Source organism: Entelurus aequoreus, linkage group LG08 (assembly GCF_033978785.1).
Source record: "Entelurus aequoreus isolate RoL-2023_Sb linkage group LG08, RoL_Eaeq_v1.1, whole genome shotgun sequence".
Taxonomy (NCBI): Eukaryota; Metazoa; Chordata; class Actinopteri; order Syngnathiformes; family Syngnathidae; genus Entelurus; species Entelurus aequoreus.
The window spans coordinates 7,973,761-8,001,679 of record NC_084738.1 but is presented as its reverse complement, the minus strand read 5'-3'; the positions used below and the strand labels follow the sequence as shown (position 1 = coordinate 8,001,679).

Below are 27,919 nucleotides of genomic sequence, written 5' to 3'. Positions count from 1 at the left end.
TTGGGGGGTGGTTGGAGTTTTATGGAGTTGGATAGGGATGTTTTTGGGGAGTTGGAGGTTTAATTTTGTTTATTTTGGGGGTGGGGAAAAGTTGTTTGATGGGTTGAGGTGGGTTAGTGGATGTTATTTAGTTTTAGGTTAGGGAGTATTTTGGTTTATTTTGTATTTGAGTAGTATATTGTAGGTAGGGGGTATTTGTAGAGGAGTATTTGGTATGAATTATGGTATGTATTGATTATTGGTGATATTTGTTTGTGTTTTATTAGTGTGTGGAGAGGTGGAGTTTTATTTGTTTGGAGGTTTGTGAGAGATGTGTTGTATGTTTAGGAGTAATTTTTTTTTGTGTATTTTGGTAGAGTTTGTTTGATTTATTTAGTTTGTAGTTTTATAGTTTTATGAGTTTTTTAGATTTTGTTGGGATGGGGGGGATGGGTAGTGGGGGTATGTACTAAGTAGGGTGTATTGTGAGTGTGGTGATGGGGGGTTAGGGGTTTGATGTATATTATTGAGGTACGACTTTTTACTGTCAACTGAGTTTTGTTTTTAATGATTTCTGCTGGTGGTGTGCCTCTGGATTTTTTCAACGCAAAAAATGTGCCTTTGCTCAAAAAAGGTTGAAAAACACTGGTCTACATGTGCCCTGCGATTGACCGGTGGTTCACCTCTCGCACAATCTCAGCTGGGATAGGCTCAAGCGCACATGACCCTGAACAGGACAAGTGGTAGACTTAATTATTGTGAATGATGCCAAACTTAATGTTGGTTAGTTACATCTTACGAGCAGACTCCCTGGGAGTCTCTGAGTTGTAAGTGCAGCCGTCTTTCCAGCGACACTCTGCTCCCACCCTCCCCACCGAAAAGTCTGCACACATTCCCCGAGTGTCGTCAGCTGTCCCTCTGTCTGTCAGCAGGACCCCAGACTACTTTCTGCTGCAGGCCCCCTGATGCATTAGCGACTGCTCGTACATCAGCACACTCCAATGCCTGAACCCAAATGGATTAAGTTGGTAAAATGTGGCTTTGGGACACATTAGAGTCACTCGCTGCTGTTGTTGTGCAGCCCTTGTCCTGTCAACCATTGTGATTATTGCCAGCTGTCGGCCACAGGTGGCTGCTGCAGACGGGCAACAGGTAACTGATTTGTTTCCTCCCTCAGGTAAACCGTGTGGAGATGATATTGAAACCTCTTTCAGAAGCACTTATGTTGTTATGAGTTTTCGTTGGATAAAAATAGATGAAATGGATGTGTGGTGCTGTGATTAGGGTCTTTAATTAATAATGGCACCTCACTGGAATACACTGACAATGCATCAGGAAAGTATTCACTTTTCCCCCATGTTATGTTACAGCCCTATTACAAAATGGAATACATTGATTTTTGTCCTCAAAATTCTTCAGACAATGTAAAAAGTAAAACAAATATTTACAGCCTTTCCTCAATTGTGGACCCCAGGAAGACTAGTGGGTTGTTGAGGCAACCAGCTAATGGGGATCCTTAATAAAAATCAAAAAAATCAATACTTTGTTGATGCACTTTTAGCAGCAATTACAGCATCAAGTCTTTTGAATATGATGCCACAAGCTTGACACACCTATCTTTGGGCAGTTTCACCAAGTCCTCTTTGCGGCACCTCTGAAGCTCCATCAGGCTGGATGGGAAGCGTCGCTTTTCATCCCGGATGTCTCTGTGCATTGCTGCATTCATCTCAGTCCAGTCAGGGAGGTGACCAAGAACCCGATGGTCACTTTTTAAGAGCTACAGCATTCCTCTGTGGAGAGAGGAACACCTTCCAGAAGGACTATCATCTCTGCAGCAATCCACCAATCAGGCCTGTATGGTAGAGTGGCCAGACGGAAGCCACTTCTTTGTAAAAAGTTTGCCAAAATGTACCTGAAAGAGAAACTAAATTTTCTGGTCTTATGAGACAAAGATTGAAGTCTTTGGCATGAATGCCAGGCATCATGTTTGGAGGAAACCAGGAACTCATCACCAGGCCAAGAACATCCCTACAGTGAAGCATGGTGGTGACATGGTTTTCAGAGACAGGTACTGGGATACTGGTCAGGATAGAGGGAAAGATGAATGCAGCAAAGTAAAGAGACACCCTGCATAAAATTCAACCTGAGGTGCTGCAAAGAGGAATGTGCGAAACTGCCCAAAGATAGGTGTTCCAAGCTAGTGGCATCGTATTCCAAAATACTTGAGGCTGTAATTGCTGCCAAAGGTGCATCAACAAAGTATTGAGTAAATGCGGTGAATACTTCTGTACATAGCATTTTTTGTTTTGTTTTGTATATTTAATAAAATTGCAAATTTAAAAAAAAAAGAAAAAACTTATCACATTGTTATTATGGTATATTTTCTGTAGAATTAGGAGGACAAAAATTAATTGATTCCATTTTAGAATAAAGTTGTAACATGAGAAGATATTTTAAAAAAGTGTAGCACTGTGAATACTTTCCGGAAGCACTGTGTTTGTAGTTGTTGCTTCCTTTGTGTGTGTGCGTGTAATGCCGGTCCCCTTCAATTTGGAGCAGGTTGTAAGTACAATAACATCCATTGTGTAAGGTGTGTGTCTTGTAATGCTTGAACATAAATCAGATGTACTGTAAATGACAAGCCTACCTTTTTTAATGGCTAAAAGCAAAGCAGCACTTGAACGATGAACGCTAAAGTCTGCTTTCCGCAGGGATATTTGGCCAGCGATTAGAGGACACGGTGCTGTATGAGAAAAAGTTGGGCCCCCGGCTGGCCCCCCTGCTGGTGGAGCAGTGTGTGGACTTCATCAGGGAGAGGGGCTTGGATGAGGAGGGTCTTTTCCGAATGCCGGGGCAGGCCAACCTGGTCAAAGAGCTGCAGGAGGCTTTCGACTGTGGCGACAAGCCTCTTTTTGACAGGTGAAACGCCTCAACAGGTTGAACATACACAAAGCAAACTGATCATTAATATCAGACATACAGTATATCCTTTTTCATTTCTCTTTGCAGTAACACGGACGTTCACACGGTGGCGTCCTTGATGAAGTTGTACCTGCGAGAGCTGCCTGAACCTGTCATTCCCTTCTGCAAATATGAAGACTTTCTAACATGCGCACAGCTTTTGGCCAAAGATGAGGAGGAGGCATGTAAACGCTGCATTGTCCTTAGAGTTGCTGCTCTCTCGGTCTAAAAGCGCTGCGCATGTGCTTCTCCTCAGGGGGTTCAGGAGCTTGGAAAGCAAGTTAACACACTACCTCTGCCGAACTACAATCTCCTCAAGTACATATGCAAGTAAGTTCATCGTTTTTTAGTCAAGTTTGTTTGCAAACAATGTGAATATTCCATCAATAGCTATATAGTACATGTACAGTACAGCCCCGCTATTGGTCACATTGAGTGTGACGCTCCGCCAAGAGAATAAAAACACAAACATAAACCCTGTACATGCCTCACACTGATGCAACACATTTTAAATGATATGTTGATAGGAATAATAATGAAACATGATCAATAGAACAAATGGAATCTGAGTCACAGTCTGGCCCAGAGGTGTCAAACGCACGGACCGCGGGCTGGATCAGGCAAACAGGTTTTATCCGGCCGGCAAGATGAGTTTGCTAATTATAAAAATGAACTGAAATTGTTGAATGAAAAAAACCTGCTGTTGGCTGTAAAAACATGACTTCAGAGGGGGCGGAGCTATGTGCCGTGTTAAGATAGAGGCAACACTTCCGTGTTTGGACACCACGTACTTAAAGGCCTACTGAAACCCACTACTACCGACCACGCAGTCTGATAGTTTATATATCAATGATGAAATCTTAACATTGCAACACATGCCAATACGGCCGGGTTAGATTAGTAAAGTGCAATTTTAAATTTCCCGCGAAATATCCTGCTGAAAACGTCTCGGTATGATGACGTTTGCGCGTGACGTCACGGATTGTAGCGGACATTTTGGGACAGCATTGTGGCCAGCTATTAAGTCGTCTGTTTTCATCGCAAAATTCCACAGTATTCTGGACATCTGTGTTGGTGAATCTTTTGCAATTTGTTTAATGAACAATGGAGATAGCAAAGAAGAAAGCTGTAGGTGGGAAGCGGTGTATTAACGGCCGGCTGCAGCAACACAAACACGTAGCGGCTACGTTGTAGCCGGTGTTTCATTGTTTACATTCCCGAACGATGACAGTCAAGCTTTACCATTGGCCTGTGGAGAACTGGGACAACATAGACTCTTACCAGATGGACTTTGAGTTGGATACACATTGGCCTGTAGAGAACTGGGACAACATAGACTCTTACCAGGAGGACTTTGAGTTGGATACACATTTGCCTGTAGAGAACTGGGACAACAGAGACTCTTACCAGGAGGACTTTGAGTTGGATACGCGCTACCGTGAGTACGCAGCTGCGGCTTCCAAACATTTGATCGCTTGCCCGTATGTGCATGCCGCTATGTGCATGTCACGTACATAACTTTGGGGAAATATATGTGCTGTATGAACTTTGCGGAGGTGAACGGTACTTTGAGCTGTGGGATTGAGTGTGTTGTGCGGGTGTTTGAGTTGTATTGGTGGGTTATATGGACGGGAGGGGGGAGGTGTTTGTTATGCGGGATTCATTTGTGGCATATTAAATATAAGCCTGGTTGCGTTGTGGCTAATAGAGTATATATATGTATTGTGTTTATTTACTGTTTTAGTCATTCCCAGCTGAATATCAGGTCCCACCCGCCTCTCACAGCATCTTCCCTATCTGAATCGCTTCCACTGCCCTCTAATCCTTCACTCTCACTTTCCTCATCCACAAATCTTTCATCCTTGCTCAAATTAATGGGGTAATCGTCGCTTTCTCGGTCCGAATCGCTCTTGCTGCTGGTGGTCATGATTGTAAACAATGTGCAGATGTGAGGAGCTCCACAACCTGTGACGTCACGCTACTTCCGGTACGGGCAAGGCTTTTTTATCAGCGACCAAAAGTTGCGAACTTTATCGTCGATGTTCTCTACTAAATCCTTTCAGCAAAAATATGGCAATATCGCGAAATGATCAAGTATGACAAATAGAATGGACCTGCTATCCCCGTTTAAATAAGAAAATGTCATTTCAGTAGGCCTTTAAGCTGCCTATTAGTTATAATAATGACACAAAATGTGGATTGTTACGTTCATGCTTTGATTGTCAAAATGTTGTTGGTATGCCCCAAAAAATGCTTTTGATAATCTGTACATGTTGTGTTGCTCTTATGACTGGGGACACATTTTAGGGGTGCGCATAAATATGCTGAAATGATATCTATCCCTTTCTAACTTCATGTGTGATTAATGAAATGAGTCCAAATTCACAGGTTTTGTTGAAGATGATGCCACATGTGCACAGAATAAACCACGTCGTCAGTACATCAGTTGAGGAAATGAGTAAATTACATTAACAACATCCTGTAGTTTGATTTTGATATTATTCATTTCATCTTCTGATAGAATAAAAATGCCCACCAATAGGAGCATTTTAAAACTCTGCCAGACTGAATTCCACCTATTTGACTAATGAACATTATCACATCATTTTTTCAGAAAGTAAAAATAACGTCAAATAGAATAATATTAACCGCAACATAAAAGTTTAAAAAAAACAAAAACATTATGATTTGTACATTGTCAGAATCTGCTTGGTCTATTTTTTAACAAAAAACAATTTGAAGTTGTCTTTATTTTTAAGTTATCATGCCATGATTTTACCAGTCTGGCCCACTTGGGAATAGATTTTTGTCTTTGTGGCCTCTGAGCTAAAATGAGTTTGACACCCCTGGTCCAGCCTTTAGCTAGTTAGCCTGTGTTTACCTCGCTTCAAGTTTGGAAGCTGGATTGTAACTCGGAATCGGTACCCGATGCGTTATTTATACAGGCACCGATCGAATTCCGTCGGGACAACGGGGTATTATGTCACGTAAAATCAAACAGTGCCATGTATCCATATCTTTGTTGCAACAAAGCAAGTGTGCCTGATAGAAGACACTCAAACCTAAAGTAAAGCTACACTTGCGTAAAATGCACTAGCTTGGTGCTAATTTAGGTTGGCTTTGCCAAAGACATGCTACTGATTAGCGATTTTACATGGCAATTTCAACACCTCCAAAAAAACAACTGCATGTGACAATCAAATAGACATATACAATATACACACACACACACACACACACACACACACACACACACACACACACACACACACACACACACACACACACACACACACACACACATTCTTGTATGTGTTACATTTTTGAGACCTCCAAAAATGCCTACCTTTTTAGGACCACCCTTTCTAGATATATAAAGTTTTGTATTTACAACATTAATAATATATACATACTATGCAAATATAAAAAAGGTAAGCTCTTAGTTAATAATTTTTGTGGGGATTTTTTGTTGGTAATTGGTTTTAAATCTTCATGATTTACTTCGTTATTACAGTATGTCTCTATATACATATTGATTTGTATTACTCATTTTGGCCAAAGGGGGCGCATTTCAATTTCTTACACACACTTGCTATTACATATGTTGACCAGAGGGGGAGCACTTTTAAAACAGACACAGTCAATTTTAAAAATCCCTCCTTTTTGGGACCACCCTCATTTTGATAGATTTCACCACCAGGGTTTCAAATGAGATCTCTATTTTTTGTTTTTTTGTAATGTGCCTAAGGCTGATGACAAATGAGTCACAGACCACGGATGGCCCCTGTGCCGCACTTTGAGCAACCCAGCTGTAGAAGCTAAATGTTAATGGCCCTTATAGTCTTAGTATCGTAGTGTATTTGTTCATCCTATGGTCACATATGGGACGCGGGTTGTCTTACGTCAGCACCGGAAGTCGTAAAATCAGCTGTTCACCTGGCGGGTTTTTTCGGGGATGAATAGGGAAGTCCTTCTTTAGCTGCCGTCTTGTTTAATTATATATTGCTGCCTTTGCACCCGTCAATGTTTACTTTTGTATGCATATTATACCCAACAAAAAATCCTGCCTTTGGAGCAATGTTCACGGACTCTAGTATTTTGCTCTCTATTAGATGCAATGGTTTTCCGTATTGGGACCGTGATTTCAGTCCTCACTTGTTCATATGGAAGGTACTTTTTCTTGTTGATGTCTCAAGGAGGGTAGCAATACAAGAACACACACACACACACACACACACACACACAGCTTCATTGTAAAGACTCCCCCCTAGCAAGGCAACACAGCGTAGTCTATACACTACTGCCATATAACCTTTTGGAATTGCAACTGCATGCAAAATCTAGTATATATTAATTGCAAATAAGATAAAAACAAGATACAACTGTACAGCAGTTATCATTATCAGCTCATTTTCAAATGTTACAGTAGGTAGGGTTGTATTGTTGCCTTCATTCCTGTGGGAATCCTGCACGTGACTGAATCACTAAGGGGTGTGACTATCCAGGACTAGCTGCAGTATGCTCAAACAACCACCAGGTAGCGTCTGTGAGCAGATAATATTGTGTCATCTCTTTCTCTTTTAAACTTATCAGCTCTTTAAGGTAGACGGTGCATTCTTCACTCACGCTTTAAGTGAGAGATGAGGCAAAAATTAACCCAGACTGACTGTACATTAAAAAATAAATTTGATTAGAAACTTGTAACAAAGTGGACTGTCGAAAGGTAGTATTCATGTATGCTGTATTATGATGCTCTATCAGTGATTGTACACAGGCTCCATCTAGTGGTACACCAAATAATCACCTAATTAAATATTTAAAGTGTTACTGTTCTGTGTGCAATGTTACAGTGGCCCAACATGTAAAATAGACTTGTTAAATAAAACATATTTTAATGAATATTCAGGCCTATTACTCTAATGTATTTTAATTAGGGCTCCAACTAACGATTCATTTGATAATCGATTAATATGTCGATTGTTACTTCGATTAATCGATTAATAATCCGATAAGAGACAAACTACATTTGTATTATTTCCAGTACTTTATTGGGGAAAAAAATACTGTACATGTTGCAGTTTATAAATAAAGGTTCATAAAAAAATAAAACATTTTAAAAAATAAAATTGCCTCAGTGCATGCGCATCCAACGAATCGCAGACTAAATTAATTGCCAACTATTTTTATAATCGATTTAATCGATTAGTTGTTGCAGCCCTAATTTTAATGTTGGTCATTATGGTCATTAAGTGATTTCTAAAGTCCTACTTGGTAAAAAAAAAAAAAAAAAAGGTTTGAAAACCACTACTCTATGTTATGCTTTATTGATTAGGGCTTCATGGGTCGTCTGTCAAAATGTAATCTTTGTGAAGAGAGAAAACACAAACTTGTGGGTTTTCCCACAAATACAAAAACATTAGAAATGTGTCAATCATGTAAAATATATACTCTGGTCCAACACTTTCATAAATACATAGCATCATTTTCCTTTTAGATTCCTTGATGAAGTCCAATCTCACTGTAATGAAAACAAGATGAGTGTTCAGAACCTCGCCACAGTGTTCGGACCCAATATCCTTCGACCCAAGATGGAAGACCCAGTGACCATCATGGAGGGTATGACGCAATGTGTTTGTCTTTGTTGTGGACCAGGGGCCGTACTTATCAAGCTTCTTAGAGTGCCATTTTTCACTTAAGTCCTGAGAATTTGCGAAATTTAGTCCTACTCTCAAACTTAAGAATAAAAGCTTTTTATCAACGTTCTTAAGTCTAAGAATCACTCCTACTCTCCACGATATTTAAGAGACCTTCAGAGGTGTCTTAAGTGGTTAGGAGTTGCCAGCAGGGGATGGCACTGAGGCGAGAGAGACGTGCGCGAACGTTCAGGGAACGGAACAATGTTTTTTTTTTTTTTTTATGACGAGCAGCTGATCAAACGGTATCGTTTAGACAGAGCGGATATTATTTTTGTCACAGATTTAATACTTTTCGATTCCTTGTTGATTTCTGCATGTGTCTGCAGTGGGCTAGTATATATAGAGCCACCCACACCAGTTTCAAATTAGTTGCCTAATTAATGAATTGGAAAGAAAATGTTATGACAGTAGCGTATGTGTGTGGCCGTGAAGTGAGTGACGTCAGTGAGTGTGTGGGCGATAGAAGAGAGGGAGCGGTAGCGTGAGTGCCGGCGGGGACTAGTTTGTTTTGTATTATTTTGTAGTTTATTGTCAAAATATACACTCCCATTGTCCACTTAAATATTTCCAAGATATTTCTTTATTCTTAGACAACGGATTCCCTTCCGTGATTGGTCATTTCTATGGACACAGAAATGACGTCACCTAAAATTCTGTTCACGGCACATAGTAATGTCGTAATTCAGCTCTGAGTGTGACACTTAAGATTCAGTCCTACACTTCGCTGAAAGTGTGAGTAAGACGCTTGATAACTAACTTTTAAGTGCAGCTTTCAGCGAAGAATTTATTTACTCTTAAGTCAACTCTTAGCAGACTTCTTAGGAGTAATTCTAAGAAGCTTGATAAGTACGGCCCCAGGACAAGGCAGTGCATGTGTGTTGATGTGCTCCACATTCCACAGGTACCTCTTTAGTCCAGCACCTAATGACGGTCCTCATCAGGGAACACAACCGTTTGTACTCAGGGAGGGACCAGGAGGGCCTCAACGTACCCCAAGTGGAGCATCCCTTTCAGGGACATCAGCTCCACAACCGCAGCCTCGGTGCCTGGATCTCTGAAGAAGACCTGCAGAGCTGCCCCGTCCCCAACCCCGAACAAGAACTGGACAGCAGCGCCTCGTCGCTCGATGCTAAACTGTGTGCTGCCGTCACGCCCACGCAGACCCCGAACCCCGTCCCAAAATTAGGTCATTCTTCGACGAAAGCCGACACGGTGGTCAGTCCTAGTAAACAAGCCAAGAGCTTACCTTCTTGGAAGTACACTTTTAAAAGCTCCTCCGCGCCTCGTTCTCAGCCGCAGGCTAAGCAGAGCGGATCGGTGCCAGACCCAAGCGGCGTGTCCTCTGGGGGAGGAAGTAGTAACTGGCTGATGAACGGTTTGTCCTCTTTGAGGGGCCACAGGCGCACGTCCTCAGGTGAAAGGTCAACACGCGACCGGGACTCAACAGGCTCCTCCCAGAGACTTTCCACCTACGACAACGTCACGTCCTCCTCCAGCATGGGAAGTGTCCAGAGTGTGGCCAGCACACCCTGGTCTACTTCCTCCTGCGAGATCTCGGCGCCCGAATCTGGAAGCGGCGAGCAGAACTGCGGAGTCGTGAGTGAAAGCGGAGATAAAGCGGAGTGGACGGACGCTCCGAGGGAGGCGGCGCGAGGACGGGACGGGGATGTGAGCGCAGATCCCGGCTCTGAGCGGGACAGCTGCGAGGCCATGGAGCTGTGCAGCAGCAGCGCCGCCTGCAGCGAGAACGGCAACGTGAGCACGGCCGCCGGAGTTCCATCCATCGTCACGTCTGAGGATGGGGACGGGACTGAGGTCTCGCTGGGCAGTCTGGTGGACGGCCTGAAGGACCAGCTTCACAAACAGAAGGCTGCCTACGAGGCCAGGATCCAAAAGTAAGTACCGTATTTTTTGGGGTATAAGTCGCTCCGGAGTATAAGTCGCACCGGCCGAAAATGCATAATAAAGAAGGAAAAAAACATATATAAGTCGCACTGGAGTATAAGTCGCATTTTTGGGGGAAATTTATTTGATAAAACCCAACACCAAGAATAGACATTTGAAAGGCAATTTAAAATAAATAAAGAATAGTGAACAACAGGCTGAATAAGTGTACGTTATATGACGCATAAATAACCAACTGAGAACGTGCCTGGTATGTTAACGTAACATATTATGGTAAGAGTCATTCAAATAACTATAACATATAGAACATGCTATACCAGGGGTGGGCAATTAAATTTCACCGGGGGCCGCATAAGCAACCCGGGCACTGCTGGAGGGCCACACGACAATATTTCAATTAAATTTTGCTCAATATTATTTTTGATATACCGTAAGATAAATAATAATGATGATAATAATAATAATAATCAATAATAATAATAATTTAATTTAACCTAACTTAACTTTATACAAAAGCTGATTGCTTTTGATGGTCACTTTATCCTGCATTATCCAACATTTTTCCCCATCAGATTTGGACAACCATCTGTTGTTAAAAATAGTTTTTAATCATATTTATTTTATATAGTTTTTTTATATTGGTTTTATATGTAATTGTTTTTTCTTTTTATTCAGTCGTTGGTGGAGCTAAGGATAATATTTGAATATTGTTTTTAATAGTGTTGTGCAGCACTTTGGAAACATTTTGTTGTTTAAATGTGCTATATAAATAAAGTGGATTGGATTGTCACACCTGCCAGCTTGTCCCAACACGCATTTACCTCTGTGAACAAGTCATTACCTGTGGTTGTCTCTTTAATTGACTGCATCCGAGCTCTCATCCAAAGTTAGCGAAAAACAGTCCATGTCTCCGGGCATTATCAGCGCAACAAAGTCCAATAAGCACTCCTTAATAAACTCTCCGTCAGAAAACGCCTTACTTTTTCTGGCGCTTTTGTGAGAAATGACGAAACTTGTCCTGACGGCTGCATCTCTGGGGGTGTGAAATATGGCACAAAGTCCTTGTTGGGTTTGCAGTTTTACCATCAACGCATCAGCCTCCCTTGCGCGCGCTTCATCAGACACATTCCGGTATTTTCCCTCGTGTTTCTTCGTGTAGTGGCGATTCAAATGATATTTAAACACAGCAACCTGTGTACCACACATTAAGCACACGGCTTTACCATTAATTTATGTAAAGAAATACTTGGCAGTCCATGTCTTGTTGGAAACACGCCATTCGTCATCAACTTTTCTTTTTTTAGCGTCTCATCACTTGTCTCTATGCACCTTCACTCACAGGTTCCCCCCGGACATACGGCATAAATAACACATTTCAAAATAAAAGCAGCACAGTTGTATTGCGCGCACGACATAGATGTTTTTTAAACTTTATTTTGTCATTTGTAATTGCGCCGTTCAATTCACTCACAATCGCACACGCGCATACGTCCACACGGAAGTAATACAAATAACGCTTTTCAAAACAAAAGCAGCACCGTTGTATTGCACACTCGACATAGATACTTTTTGAAATGTATTTTGTAATTTATGATTGGCCTCACGCGGGCCGGACAGGGATGCGCAAAGGGCCGTACAATGCCCAAGTCTGTGCTATACGTTTACCAAACAATCTGTCACTCCTAATCGCTAAATCCGATGAAATCTTATACGTCTAGTCTCTTACGTGAATGAGCTAAATAATATTATTTGATATTTTACGGTAATGTATTAATAATTTCACACATAAGTCGCTGCTGAGTATAAGTCGCACCCCCGGCCAAACTATGAAAAAAACTGCGACTTATAGTCCGAAAAATACATAGGCGCCGATCTACATTTCTGCCAGCGGGTGCTCGGTCTGTGTGTACTAGTGTTGTCCCAAAAGTATTTTGGTACTTTTCTAAATAAAGGGGACCACAAAAAATGTGTGTGTGTGTGGAGCAGGTTGGAGGAGTCCAGCGCTGCCTTGTGTGCACACCTGGAGCGTCTGGAGCAGGCGATGGAGCAGGAGAAGAAGAGGCAGCGCATGCTGGAGATCAAACTACGGAACTCTGAGCGCGCTCGCGAGGACGCCGAGAACCGCAACAAGCTCCTGGAGAAAGAAATGGAGGATTTCTTTGCTACTCTCGGGGATCTGACCACGACGACGAGGACCAGCGATATTTGACAGGCGGGTCGGCAACCCGGGTTTGTCTTAAAGGACTCATGTCTTTGTTGGGAAGAAGAGAAGAAGTTTGTAAGCAAACAAAAAGGTGAGCTCATTCAAGCGACCAAACTGAAGCACGTAAAATGAGTTATTTCTGCAATTTGGACACCATGAGGTGTGCGTTACAAGATGGACGTTCATTGTGAGTCCAGCAGAGAGGTGTGGAGTAGAAGGAGCAGTTTTATCCTAAGAGTGGAGCTTGCACTGCAGATAGAAGTTCCTCTACTCCAACATGCAACTCTCTGCTGGCTCCTCAGGCTCTTCCAGTGCCTCTCTGGTCACATGACTTCCTCCGTGTCTTACGACTTGGCAGCCATGTTGACTCGTGGCACCCGAAGCTAAACACTGCCCTTAAAAAGAAAACCTGTCTCTTCCTGGTTGTGCCTTCAGGGAACTATTTTGTCTTTTAAATATTACGAAAGAAGAAAGCGGCAAACAGAAAGCGACTCCCTCAGAACACACGTCCTGTTTTTGTGTACGTGAAGAAAAGTGCCGATGACCAACAACTTAGAAGGTGCCAATTATTGTGAAAGTGAAGAATGTATTCTAGTAGTGAATGTAACTAACAATGTTCAAGGTCGGCCATTCAATTGTCCTTAGAGCAGGGGTCGGCAACCCAAAATGTTGAAAGAGCCACATTGGACCAAAAATACAAAAACAAATCTGTCTGGAGCCGCAACAAATTAGAAGCCATAATACAAACAGATAGTGTGTCATGAGATATACATTGAATTAAGATGACTTAAAGGAAACTAAATGAGCTCAAATATAGCTACAAATGAGGCATAATGATGCAATATGTACATACAGCTAGCCTAAATAGCATGTTAGCATCGATTAGCTTGCAGTCATGCAGTGACCAAATATGTCTGATTATCACTCCACACAAGTCAATAACATCAACAAAACTCACCTTTGTGTATTCACGCACAACGTTAAAAGTTTGGCGGACAAAATGAGACAGAAAAAGAAGTGGCATAAAACACGTCCTAGAAAGTCGGAGAAAGTTATACATTGTAAACAAACTAAGGTGAGTTCAAGGACCGCCAAAATTAGTAGGACAAAACGGCGCTCGCCAAATACTCGAATCAGTGAAGCATGTTTAATACAAACAGTGTGCATTATAACAATTAGGGAGGTTTGTGTCATGTTTGTCCTCCTACAGTAACCATATTAAAACAAAAAATATATATTTTTTCCCCTCATCTTTTTCCATTTTTCATACATTTTTGAAAAAGCTTCAGAGAGCCACTAGGGCGGCGCTAAAGAGCCGCATGCGGCTCTAGAGCCGCGGGTTGCCGACCCCTGCCTTAGAGCGATGCATGCTGGGAAAAAAAGGGCCCAACAAATGAAAATGTGCTTATTTTTATTTCATTCACTTTAGAAAGACGTTTTGTCTTTGACTACTACCACTAAGAAGCAATTCCATAGAAAGACAACCCAAAAATATCAACTTTTGTTTTTGCTCCCATTTCAAAGGCATTTTTCTCTCAGATTTTCACACAAAAAAATGTTAGTGAGCACTTCTGCAGGATTAATGTTTCCACATGTGCGGTTATGGAGTACAATATTTGATGGGGGGTGGGAGGGGGGGTTGTGAACGTAGAAAATGTTTTTGGTCTTCAAGCCCATGAAAAATGGTAGAAAAGACAAAAGTATTGTTGATATTTTTGTGTCTCAGCTCAGTCGAAATGTCTTCAAGGGTCATCAATGGTGCTTGTTCTTTATTTATTTGTGCATACATTATTGTAATGAATGAACACCTATGGGAATAAATTTGACAATGTACATCATTTGTGCTGTTTATCAATGACTTAACTCTTTTCACCAGAAGTGGCGTCTTTGGTCGGACGCGAGAAGTCACAGGTTTGGTGTGTCTCCAGCTTAACTTATTAATATCTGACAGCCTAACTGCTGGTAATTGACCGCCATCTTGTGGACAACAATAGCATGTCAATGACCATAAAATTGACGTTAAAAGTAAAATGAGCACAGCATTAATTTGACATTTCCCACTCATGGGGCAAATAGAACGCAGAAAGTCAACACACACGGTCACACATAACTTGCTCACTGAACATTGTGGATATTATTAAAAAAAACATCCAAGCCATATATATACATAATTGCACCCATTTAAATCCACTACAATGCATGATGGGAAAAATGTTAAACACTCCCATCAAACGTGTTTATGTTTGCCGCATTTTAGCTGCTTGAGATTTCTGAGTGATTACAAAACTTTAAAGAGGTCATCACAGAAGTAAAAAAGGTAGGAGTCGAACTTTCACATACTCATATACTAATATTCAATGTTTTATCGTTTGTACTTCCTATTGTATTGTCACAGTCTGTGTGTTGTTGTTCAGTCTGTTAGCTAAAGCTTGTTTAAATCAATGCAAACTGGTGCAAAATTATATAAATGATTGTTGCTACGTCACTACGTCGGCTGTGTGGTGAAAACGTGTTATGAGTTATGAGTGTAAGTGTGGGTGTGTTTGCTCGAGTAGGACAGCGTACTGACGCTCACCCTTGAAAATAGGGCTTTGTGTGTATGTATATATATACACACGTACACGTATGTGTATATATGTACATATATATATATTTATATATATATATATGTTGGGTTTTTTTGCCTAATGCGGCCCACAGATCAAAAAGTTTGGACACCCCTGCTTTAGACTAAATGGTGAACGGAGCCCGATTCTGATAAAGGAAAACAATCAAACCTCTTTAAAATGTGTGTGAAAGAAAAAAGCATAAACTATAATCCAAAGTGTATTCTTTTATTTGTAGTACACAGTTTGATTTTGTTCTCATGTATTTTACTGTAAGGAGGCATCATGTTTTCTAGTAGTGCACAAACCAGCACCATACAATATGATATGACTCGTATGGACTATTATTATTATTAACATTATTGGTCTTACCACAGCCTAGAAATCTGTCAGCCAAGTTGACACATTACACAGAAATATCAGGACAAAGAGAACAAAACGTGATCTTATTGATTGATGAATGAAAGAGGAAAAAGGATTGACAGTAAGTACCAACACTTTGTTTACCTCCAGGAGGCGCTAAGAGAGCACATTTTGCTGAAGGTATTGCACATTTCAAGTTGGAAAACAACAAAAAACAGAAGGCTTCTTCTCCTCTCACTTCCAGGTCAACTTTACATTATGTACAAATCTGAAACACCTTTCTTCTCTTTTTGTCAAATAAATAAATAATGCAATCTGATATTCACATGTCTCGTGGTGACATCACCGTGTGGCAGAAATTCACGGGAGGTAGTTCATCAAAGCGGACTGTTTTTTAATTAACGAAGACATCATTCGTCCGTGATAACAAAGCAATGATGTTTCCTTTTAAAAGCTGCAAACGGTTGAAAATTAAGAGCACTTAAAAACAAAGTTTTGATTGTTTTGAGTTAATATAAACGTGATTGCTGCCTTGCTTCACATGGAAAATCCAAACAACTGAGTAAACTTTGCTAATACAGCATAATGATTATGATGATTATGTGTAAATGTGCACAATTCTACCTTATGTTGGGTTGCACCTCACAAACTTACTGAAACGTACAATAAATTAAACTATGAATATAAAAGTGACGACCTGCTAATACATGACATAACCTTTCCATTGTTTACATTATTTTACCTGTGGAAATTCATGCTTTCCATTGGCTATTTTCTATTTTCATCTGAAAATAAATATTTTAAATCAATATATTGTCATCTAAAAACATTTAACATTTTCATATCAATTCATATTTATATATTCATATGTATATTCATATTAATCTCTACTTAATGTTTTTTTTTTTAATCAAAATAGAAAAACACAATTCAGTGGCTTCTAAATGGCTGTTTAGTTTTACTTTCCAAAAACAGACAAGTCACTAAACTATATTTTTTCTTTTTTTTTGCCAATAGTTAATTGGAGGGTTGTTTTTTTTTACAATTTGTGCCCCTTTTCATCCTCAAAAATGTTTTAAGTTTTAATTATGAAGGGGAAAACATTTTTATTGTATTTTTATTTTGTTTTAAATGTTGCTTTTGACTTTGCATTGGTTGCTCTTTATGTAGATTTGTATATAAATCTAGGTAAAATAAAAAAGAACAACAGTAGAAACCTCTCTTATGATTATTCTTTATTGAAAAATTGGACAAGAAGGCTGCTACTTTTTCCCCCAACTTTTGAACAATGCGGCTAATTTATGGATTTTTGTACGCTAACTGCTAAATTATGGAATTGATTAAGCGAAGAAATCAAACAAATGTACTAAAATCATCCACTTTAAGAAACTGTTTAAACTGAAAGGTTTTACAAAGTACGAGGAAGAAGAATCCTCAAACATATTAAAGACAATGACTTTTCTGTTTTGTTTGATCAGCCGTTTTACTGCCGTGTTACGTGTAAAACATTTTTCTATGTAAATAGCTTATTTCACAGCGTACTGGTATATATATGTGGCTTATAGTCCGGTGCAGCTAATATGGTAAAATGTTTTTTTCTTGTAAAATTTGGTGGGTGCAGCTTATAGTCGAGAAAATACATTAACAAAATGTGTATTCCCTTTATCTGTCAAATGTTTAAATGTCTGAATAAATTAAACTTGAAACTTAAATTGGATGTATTTGGTTGCAAAATATGTTTTGTTAACTATAGCTTAACTCCAATTTTATACCAGTTTGTTTCTCCTAATCTTTCTGGACTGATGCAATTTTAGAAATGATTTCTGTTTTGACACGAGGGGTTGCCATTGGCTACTAGTGATCACATGACTTATCACAGTGAAAGCAATAAAGCGATATTAATAAGTTGGCTGGTGCAACCCAAACTAAGTGAGATTGTTGTTCTTAAAAGATCAATAATAATAATAATAATATTAATACAGTAGTTGTTGCCATGTTGACGATGTTGGACATAAATTACATAATAAATCTACAAAGACGGAACAGACAATTACACTAAAAGCATGTTTGCTGCAAACTGAAAAGAATACACGTTGTTTTATTTAAGTACATAATTAATTACCCCAGCAGGCAGACAAACAAAAAGCATCATGACCAATACAAAAAACTGCTATAAACTTTATGTTGCAGTGTTGTTTGACTTGACTTGATTTTTATCCGACTACACAAACATGTCAGCTTTCTCCGTCATTCATTTGTGATCATCAAGTGTCGTATTCAGCAGAAAAATTTAGATTTAGTGAGTTATTTGAGGGTCACTTTGATGAAAGACCTGGATGAACTTGCCTTGTCTGACACTGATAGTGTCCCTTAAGGGTCAAACTTGAGTTTAAAAAAAAAAAGCTAGTGTTCTCCATGCCACAGTTGTTGGTTGTTTAAATCTGTCCATTAAAAGCAACATGAAAGACGTGTTGCAGCACAACAGGCACTTCTCTTAGATTACAAAAACTCAAAAGGACATTATTGCATATTATTTTCATTTTAATCTTATTTTTGTGCTGCTGTTTAGTTGACATGCGGCTTCTTTTCAACTGCAGGCTTCAAAACCAAAAGGCTGAGGTTCCGTTTTTTGGGGGCGCCATGAAGCCAGTGTTAAGTTACTAATACCAGGATGATGTTCTTCAATCACTTTCTCATCCACAACCAAAACTCACTTTACGTCCTTAAAAGCTTTTTAACGCTCACTAGCGACACATGCAACACTTGCACCTGTTTAGGTCCGTCTGGTCCTCATAAACATGTCAATGAAAGGATTCAACATAGGTAGAAAGTCACATGACGTTTACAGGACAGCATTTTAAAACTCGCCTTCTTACCTTTTCAGACCAAATCGTTGAAGTGGCTTCAAAAAGTCTTTTACAGAATGGAGGTGAGGTCCGGGAAGGGGCGGGGCCTGCATGGGTATTATCTGCAGGGGCCCGGCGCCCCATCGCCCGTTTCTGGGTCCGTGGAGGCAACACAGGGAGAGGAGCGTGCGGGGGTGGGGTGCTGGTGGTGCTGCTGCAGGGCATCGCTGATCACTGCTGCACCTGTGCTGTGAGACAGTAGCGCATCACAACGTTGTGTAGCTCATCGTCATGCCAACAATCACATTAGCTTGTTAGCGTCCGACTGACTGAGTGACGCCACTAAGAGCCACAAAGGACATTAAAACCAACCAATGGATGCTGGCTGTCCTTTAACGACACCATTCTTTGTCCTTTCCTCCCAGTCCAACACTTCTTTGTAGATCAACTCTGAAAGACAAATTAACACAATTTGACGTTTAAAATTTTTTTTTTCCAGCAATGTAAAAATTAAGCAAAAAACAAAAAAAATCACGAGATATTTCATCGATCAAAATGTTTGTGTTACTTTCAATTTGGGATGCAACGATTATAGACTTTGACGGTACAATTATAGTCTGAAGAATAATCCCGATTATTATGCATTGAAAATTTATAAAACTACAGATATTAGATATGTTGATGTGTTATTTATTACTGGTGAAAATACCCTTAAACAAATAACATAGTAACAGTACAAAATAATATATATATAAACAAAATAGTATTATTAATAATAAATCAACAGTTGTTTAATTAATATAAGCCAAATATTATATTAATCCCCAGGGGAAGATGTTCCTCATGTAGGTATAAACTCATGTGTTAGTCATCTATGCCTATTTGTTCATTTTTAATCATCAATATGCTGTGTTAATAACTGGAATGCACAAGCAATCCAAGGTTGAATGGTCACTGAATGACAATCTGGACAGGAGTACCTGTTGCTGTTTGTTTACATTGAACTGACTAAAAGCTAAACTACTGATTGTTGTTTATATTTAACTTAATTCTTCATTAAGTAACTTGCCACAAACATAATTTAGCTCAGTTATTATTATCGTACCTTTACATTGGCATGTAAAGCGGGGTGGTGACACTCTGAATCCTGGTTAATAGTCAAACCCCTTATAGTTGCATCCCTACTTTCAGTATGACAACAGGAGGTGTGCTACTACTAGTAACCAGCAGAGGGAGCAAGTAGTAAGGCTCAACTATCTATCCATCCATCCATTTTCTACCGCTTGTCCCTTTTGGGGTCGCGGGGGGTGCTGGAGTCTATCTCAGCTGCATTCGGGTGGAAGGCGGGGTACACCCTGGACAATTCTCCACCTCATCACAGGGCCAACACAGATAGACAGACAACATTCACACTCACATTCACACACTAGGGACAATTAAGTTTTTGCCAATCAACCTATCCCCGGGTGCATGTTTTTGGAGGTGGGAGGAAGCTGGAGGACCCGGAGGGAATCCGCGCAGTCACGGAGAGAACATGCAAACTCCACACAGAAAGATCCCGAGCCCGGGATTGAACTCAGGACTACTCAGGAACTACTATTGGAATATTTAACACTCAGGGGACAAGGCTGACTTTTTTGTTTAGAGTAACAACAAAAATGATGGCCAACAATACAGCAAACATGTACTATCATACATGATTCTTCCTACCAATTTCATCATGTTGAATTTTTTACATATCAATGTCCAATTCTTTCACAGGTGAACAATACACTCGCAGTTAAAGGCCTACTGAAATGAATTTTTTTTATTTAAACGGGGATAGCAGATCTATTCTATGTGTCATACTTGATCATTTCGCGATATTGCCATATTTTTGCTGAAAGGATTTAGTATAGAACAACGACGATAAAGATTGCAACTTTTGGTATCTGATAAAAAAAAGGCTTGCACCTACCGGAAGTAGCGTGACGTAGTCAGTTGAACATATACGCAAAGTTCCCTATTGTTTACAATGATGGCCGCATGAAGTGAGAGAGATTCGGACCGAGAAAGCGACAATTTCCCCATTAATTTGAGCGAGGATGAAAGATTTGTGGATGAGTAAAGTGCAAGTGAAGGACTAGTGGGGAGTTGAAGCTATTCAGATAGGGAAGATGCTGTGAGAGCCGGGGGTGACCTGATATTCAGCTGGGAATGACTACAACAGTAAATAAACACAAGACATATATATACTCTATTAGCCACAACACAACCAGGCTTATATTTAATATGCCACAAATTAATCCTGCATAAAAACACCTGCGTGTTTGTTATGCTAGCTCCTAGCTCCTCTGCTAGCTCCTAGCTCCATAGAACACGCCAATACAATTCAAACACCTGATCAACACACACAATCACTCAGCCCAAAAGACCGTTTACCTAACCCAAGGTTCATAAAGCTTATATATTTTTAAAAAGTTACGTACGTGACGCGCACATACGGTCAAGTTATCGAATGTTTAGCAGCCAAGGCTGCATACTCACGGTACCTGATATTCAGCTGGGAATGACTACAACAGTAAATAAACACAAGACATATATATACTCTATTAGCCACAACACAACCAGGCTTATATTTAATATGCCACAAATTAATCCTGCATAATAACACCTGCGTGTTTGTTATGCTAGCTCCTAGCTCCTCTGCTAGCTCCTAGCTCCATAGAACACGCCAATACAATTCAAACACCCGATCAACACACACAATCACTCAGCCCAAAAGACCGTTCACCTAACCCAAGGTTCATAAAGCTTATATATTTTTAAAAAGTTACGTACGTGACGCGCACTTACGGTACGGTACGTGTTATGCTAGCTCCTAGCTCCTCTGCTAGCTCCTAGCTCCATAGAACACGCCAATACAATTCAAACACATGATCAACACACACAATCACTCAGCCCAAAAGACCGTTCACCTAACCCAAGGTTCATAAAGCTTATATATTTTAAAAAAGTTACGTACATACGCAAAAAAAAGCCAAAGCTGCATACTCACAGTAGCACGTCTGCGTCTTTGTCATCCAAATCAAAGTAATCCTGGTAAGAGTCTGTGTTGTCCCAGTTCTCTACAGGCGTCTGTGTATCCAAATCAAAAGTCCTCCTGGTTAGAGTCTCTGTTATCCGAGTTCTTCCATCTTGACTGCATCTTTCGGGAATGTAAACAAAGAAGCGCCGGCTGTGTACTGTTGTGGCTGACTACGTTCGAAAAATACGTCCATTTCGCACCGACAACTTTCTTCTTTGCTTGCTTGGCTTCCTTCTCCATAATGCAATGAACATGATTGAAACAGATTCACGAACACAGATGTCCAGAATACTGTGGAATTATGAAATGAAAACAGAGCTTTTTCATATTGGCTTCAATGTGGAAGGCATACCCGTGTTCGTCGGGCTACGTCACGCGCATACGTCATCCTCAGAGGCGTTTCGAACCGGAAGTTTAGCGGCAAATTTAAAATGTCACTTTATAAGTTAACCCGGCCGTATTGGCATGTGTTATAATGTTAAGATTTCATCATTGATATATAAACTATCAGACTGCGTGGTCGGTAGTAGTGGGTTTCAGTAGGCCTTTAATCCACAATGCTCCAAAATTAAAATAATTTTGAAATTTGTATTTTTTTACTCAAATCTCTCAATCAACTACAGCACTCAACACAAATACCAAAGAAGTAATGTTTTGGGGTTTGTTTTTCGTTTGTTAATTATTTAACTTTAACCCTTTGAGGGCATTTTGATCAAACGGTCACATTTTTAATTACCGGTAGTAAAAATTTGCAACACAAGATATTTTACTAATGTAAACCTGCGACATTATCTGCCCAAAAAGCATCCAAAAGAGTCAAAATAATAAGTAAACATTACATATTTTTGTTCAGGACTGAATTTAATGAGAAATTTAAGCAAAACAGTAATCAACAAAATGAACCAAATGTTTTGCAATTTAAGAATCTGTATGTGCTGTTTGGCTTTGAAGACAATTGTTACTCCCTCAGAGGTCTTAATCAAGGCTCAAGTCGTTCGTTTTGCTCACAGACATTTATTTTAGCCACGTCTTCTTCACGTTACCAACGATGCCAAATATAATGCCGTCAGAACTAATAAAATAAGCAAACATAACTTACAATTAGTCTGACATCCAAAAAAGAAAACACATTGATTTCACATACATATCAGAAGTAATCATACCTCATTGGCCTCATAAAATCCAAGGGAATAAAGTTTATTTTCAATTCAAGACTCCATTAAAGTCTTCCACATCAAACAATTTTCGTCTCATGCTGTTTTCTTAATTCTGTCACATATTAATTGTCCCCCCAACAAAATGACCAAACCGGAAAAAAATATATATTCCCCTCTCAATTTACATGGGTTTTGTAACAAAAATAAAGTGAACATAAACTTGCATGAATTGTTGGGGCTGCAACTAACGATTATTTTGATAGTTGATTAGTCAACAACTATCTTAAAGATTAGCCGACTCGTCGCATAATAAAGCATTAACATATTTAATGGCTTAAATTTTTCCATCAAATTTGGAATGTATCTAAAGTTATTTTAGGCATGTGCTTACAAATAACAACGATTACTAATTCATTCAAAAATATGTATTTGTACTGTAACTGTGCTTGAGTCAACTGTTGAACAAATTAAAAAGAAAACAAAGGCAAAGGGGTAAAAAACACAATTACTCTTGTTTATGTATTAAAAAACAATTAAAATAGCTGCAATGAAAAACAACAAAACACAAGATTTAACTACTTCGAAAAGAAAAGAAACATTTTGTGATGTTTAAAAAACTGCACATTGGTATATTGACTATTGATTAACTCCAGTTAATTCTTTAAATGTTGGCTATTTATTAGATTGTATGTTCGTTATTGTGCCTTTTTTTACGGCATTACAAATGGACGCTACTTTAAAAAGTACTTGAATTTATGCAAACAAAGTTTAGCTGGCTGACTTTGGCTAAAATGTTAGTTAGTTATTTTTCACACAGCTTTGTCTCACATTTGTTAGCTCGCTAGCAAGGCACAAGCTAACAATCCTAGGTTGAGACAGCATCCTCCCTCCAGATGTCTGACATCATACCTCTGCATTAAATGCTCACGTATCACATATATACTGCCATAAAAACAAGTTCCGCTTTGCAAAATGAGGTATTTATGTTTTTAACAAGAAGAAGACAAAATGTTCTCACACTTTACGTGTTGTTTACATGCGAGTGGCGGCGCGGACCCACTTCCGCCCGGAAAAACAAGGGATGACGTCACGGCTATTGTCGATGACAAATTTTATTGTCGACAATGTTGACTAATCGTTGCACCCCTAGTAGTTATTAACACATTATATTGTATTGTTTTTTCACAATAATTGTGTGAATGCCCAAGCATTTACACATAAGATTCCACACCAAAAAAAATCAACTACCGGTATTTATTATTATTCCGCCGCAAAAGTTTGGCGCGCTCCACAGTCCACAGTTTTCATCTGATCGAAACCATTTGAGTATCAAAACGTTCAGCTCAATCGGGGATCGTGAGCCCCCCAAAATAATTCCAAAAAATATCCCGGATTACTCAGAATTCCTGGTTTTCCAGGAAGGTTTGTCCATTGAAAAGGAATGGACCAATTTTCAAACACTCCCAAGAGCGCCCACATACCTCACCAGATTCAAACCAATCCACCATCCACACACTCATCTCACCTTAGCCCAGGGGTCGGCAACCCGCGGCTCCGGAGCCGCATGCGGCTCTTTGACCACTCTGATGCGGCTCAGCTGCATACTTGCCGACCCCCCGATTTTCCCAGGAGACTTATGGATCTCAGTGCCTCTCCTAGATAACTCCCAGGGCAAATATAATCCTATTTTCACTCTAATTACTAAATTAAGGGCGTGCCCTAATTGCACTGCAGTAATTGTCCTCTATAGCATTTACAAACAGCGTGCCACCCCGGCCACATGTTGTATGTAGCTTTTACTTGCACACGTAGGAGACAGCAAAGCATACTTAGTCATCAGCCACACAGCTTACACTGACGGTGCCGTATAAAACAACTTTAACACTGTTACGTTAAAAATATGCGCCTCACTGTGAACCCACACCAAAAAAGAATGAAAAACACATTTCTGGAGAACATCCCACCGTAACACAACATAAACACAACACAACCAATACCCAGAATTCCATGCAGCCCTAACTCTTCCGGTCTAGATTATACACCCCCGCTACCACCAAACCCCCCCACACATCAAACACCCCCCCCCCCCCCCCCCCCGCCCCCCTCCGTGCGTCGGTTGAGCGGGAGAGTTAGTGCTGCATGGGATTCTGGGTATTTGTTGTGTTACAGTACAGATGTTCTCCAGAAATGTGTTTGTCATTCTTTTTTGGTGTGGGTTCAAAGTGTGGCGCATATTTGTAACGTAACAGTGTTAAAGTTGTTTTATATGGTACGGCTACTGTCAGTGTAAGCTGTGTGGCTGCTGACCTAGTACGCCTTGCTGTCACTTACGTGAGCAAGCTGAAGCTGCATTCTACATGTGGTCGAGCAGGTACACTGTTTGGGCAGGCTGTAAAGGGCGCCAAAAGCAGTGCCATCACGCCCTGATATTCGGGAGTCTCCCGGAAATAATGAGAGGGTTGGCAAGTATGACGCTATCAAGCGCCATTCATTCAAATCTCGCGGGCCGCACTAACATCAAATTTCCATATTAAAGTGCGTGCCGGTGCGTGTGCCTGAGACCCCTGGTTAACATAGCACAAAGCAATTTAAGCTTTGTATGCGGTGTTTTTCATTTTAAATTAAAAAATTTTTTTTGTGGCTCCCATTATTTTCTTTAATTTGTGAAACTTGCCAAAATGGCTCTTTGAGTGGTAAAGGTTGCCGACCCCTGCCTTAGCCAATCAAATTACCATTTCCCAAGTTCAAAAAAATTCCAGCAATTCCTGGTTTTCTAAAGCCCCATTTTCACTTCTTCCTGGAAAGTTTTCACAGTCCACATTTTTCAACCGTTTTTGACCATTCCACATTCAAAACATTTCTCTTAGTTGGGACAACAAATGATATATATATTTTATTTTTTTTCGTACAAATTCACGGTTTTCCCGAAATTTCAGGAATTCTGAAATGCCCGCTCAATTTAAACTGTTACTGAGTCAATATTTTTCAACCGATTCCAAAAATGTCAATACCAACCCATTCATATCATCTAGGACAATTATGCTAGTTATATTTTCAAAAATTCCCAGTTTTCCAGAAATGTCCAGGAAATTCCCATTCAAATGAATGGACATATTCAGAGTTCTACAATGCTCTATATTCTCAAAATGTTGCACCATTTTTAAACCAGATTCCGACTCTTCCAATATATCGAATGCAAAACATGTTTTCCCTTTCCCCAAATTCCCAGTTTTCCCGTAATTTCCTTCCCATTGAAAATGAATAGGCAATATACAAACCTCTCCATATCCCACATTTATCAACCGATTCGAACCGTTCCAACATCCACACACTCCACTCACCCTGGACATTAAAGCATTTTAGTTACACTCACGCGGTTTGGCAGCTTGCGTACATAGGGCATTCACACGCAATTACAACGTCTAGTTCTTCCCAAAAAAAAGTGTTTCTTTTTAACAGGTTGTTACGTTCCCAGATGGCTCTGAGTCTAGGGATTGTAGGAGAACGCAACATAAAAGTTGTGCTGTTTTGATTTCAATGAAAGATGTTGATTCGAGATGCAAGTGTTTTGACTTAAGAGCTCTGTCAAAAAACCTATTAAGTTCGTAAGGTATTACTTTATTTAAAATGTGTAAAATAATGTATATAGGATCAAAAAGTTGGTAATTGATAAGTTGTTTTTCTATCCTTGTATAAACTGTATTTATGGCAGACGCTGCATCGAAAAAAAATTGTATTAACTTTATTAATTAATTTATAAATTGACCTCTATTTCACGACAAGGAAGCATATTAAAATCTTTAGGAAATGTAACAAATACAGTAATTAGATCATTAGCATTAAATGCTTCATTTGAACATGCATACAATTTTACAATGTAGCACATGTTTATAGTTATATTAATTCAACATGTCTTAAAAGTAGTAAGAAGAAGCAGAGTTTATTTAATCCTACCCCTACATACATTGTATGGATACCAAATATTATACAAATCATTTAATAGTTTCATGTTTTCAGAACAAAATAATGTACTCCTCGTTTACTTTTTATGACTACTTTACTTTGTAATTGTTCCCTATTGTTGTGTCCAACATTACAGAATTACATTTTTGTGTATGGGCCTCAACCATCGACAACATTCTAAATATGTTTTTGTGTGGCTCCATTTGATCATAATCCCCCAAAGAAGGCTACATTTGGTAAATAGGCAACAGTTGGGGGATAACACAGTGAAAAAGCTCTTATGTAAGTAACACATCACCAACAGCTAAGCCTCTGTGACAGCCAATCAGAAAGCAGAGAGGACTTTAGACAGACGAGACGTTTCCTACCTTTCCACTCGTCCACCGTGTGCTCTCGCTCATCCAGTTGCTTGTCTGTAATAGCAGGTGGCGGCTGTGAAGAAACAAAAATATGTGAAATTAATATTGAAAACACATTTTTTTCATCTGAATGATGCAGAGAGACTCCTTCCATCCTTACCGCCTCCACTTCAGTAGGATCATACCAGACGTTGATGTAAGGATGCTGGAGAGCTTCGTCTACCGAAATCCGCTTGGATGCGTCTATAACCAGCATCTTTGACAGCAGGTCTCTTGCTTGACTTGCTGAAAGAGAAGAAAGAAAAATAGAAATTATATTCCTAAATCAATCTATTGATATTGATTCTTCCACTTGTTGCAACTGTAAGCAACTATGCAGCAGCTAAATCTTAATCATATATGCCGAGGAAGTACCCATGAATAATAAGGCAAGAAAACAATGGAAATATGACTGCAATTTTCTGAGATAATTTTTCCTACACACTAACAGGGATGGTCAATATGGCTTAAAATCTATATTACGATAAACTGTATATTTTGAAAACCTCTTGCAATAATGATGTATATCACAAAATATATTATTTGGTAAATAAATAATAGAATCATTTCAAAACGGGTTACAAAAGCTCCTAATTTGGCTGCTGACATGTGCGGTAAAATGTTGAGTAGTTAGTTACCTGTTGTATTTTTTTGTCAACACTATTATAATTTCATAGTATTTCATAAACTTACTGTAGTATTTTAAAAGGTATTTTACAAACAGTGCATCCAGAAAGTATTCACAGCGCTTCACGTTTTCCACATTTTGTTACGT

The 27,919-nt window shown here is 39.6% G+C and overlaps 2 protein-coding genes across 5 annotated transcripts in view; one reads left to right on the top strand and one right to left on the bottom strand.

The window, feature by feature from the left end:
* Positions 1-2,030: 2,030 nt before the first annotated feature.
* LOC133655477 (rho GTPase-activating protein 22-like) lies at positions 2,031-14,264 on the top strand. The gene is made up of 7 exons (XM_062055693.1): positions 2,031-2,047; positions 2,677-2,898; positions 2,989-3,121; positions 3,197-3,270; positions 8,435-8,556; positions 9,538-10,531; positions 12,528-14,264. Exons 1-7 carry the CDS (start codon positions 2,031-2,033, stop codon positions 12,748-12,750), a joined length of 1,785 nt encoding a protein of 594 aa, XP_061911677.1. The 3' UTR covers positions 12,751-14,264.
* A 1,306-nt stretch (positions 14,265-15,570) lies between these two features.
* LOC133655359 (mitogen-activated protein kinase 8) overlaps positions 15,571-27,919 on the bottom strand; it is a 45,353-nt gene continuing 33,004 nt past the window's right edge. For 2 of the 4 annotated variants that reach the window (XM_062055436.1, XM_062055435.1), the window contains exons 9-12: positions 27,266-27,390; positions 27,115-27,178; positions 18,932-19,009; positions 15,571-18,807 (exon numbers count right to left, since the gene is read on the bottom strand). In XM_062055436.1, coding sequence (XP_061911420.1) covers positions 18,791-18,807; positions 18,932-19,009; positions 27,115-27,178; positions 27,266-27,390 — 284 coding nt within the window. In that variant the 3' untranslated portion in view covers positions 15,571-18,790. Of the gene's footprint in view, positions 18,808-18,931; positions 19,010-27,114; positions 27,391-27,919 lie in introns of all 4 variants that reach the window. The other 2 variants (XM_062055434.1, XM_062055433.1) reach the window with 1 other exon arrangement.

What these genes read in the sequence shown, in the direction of transcription:
- LOC133655477 (XM_062055693.1), top strand. An exon ending in GACAAGCCTCTTTTTGACAG is followed by an intron (nt 2,899 to 2,988) that starts GTGAAACGCCTC and finishes TTCTCTTTGCAG; the next exon opens with TAACACGGACGTTCACACGG. An exon ending in TACGAGGCCAGGATCCAAAA is followed by an intron (nt 10,532 to 12,527) that starts GTAAGTACCGTA and finishes TGTGTGGAGCAG; the next exon opens with GTTGGAGGAGTCCAGCGCTG.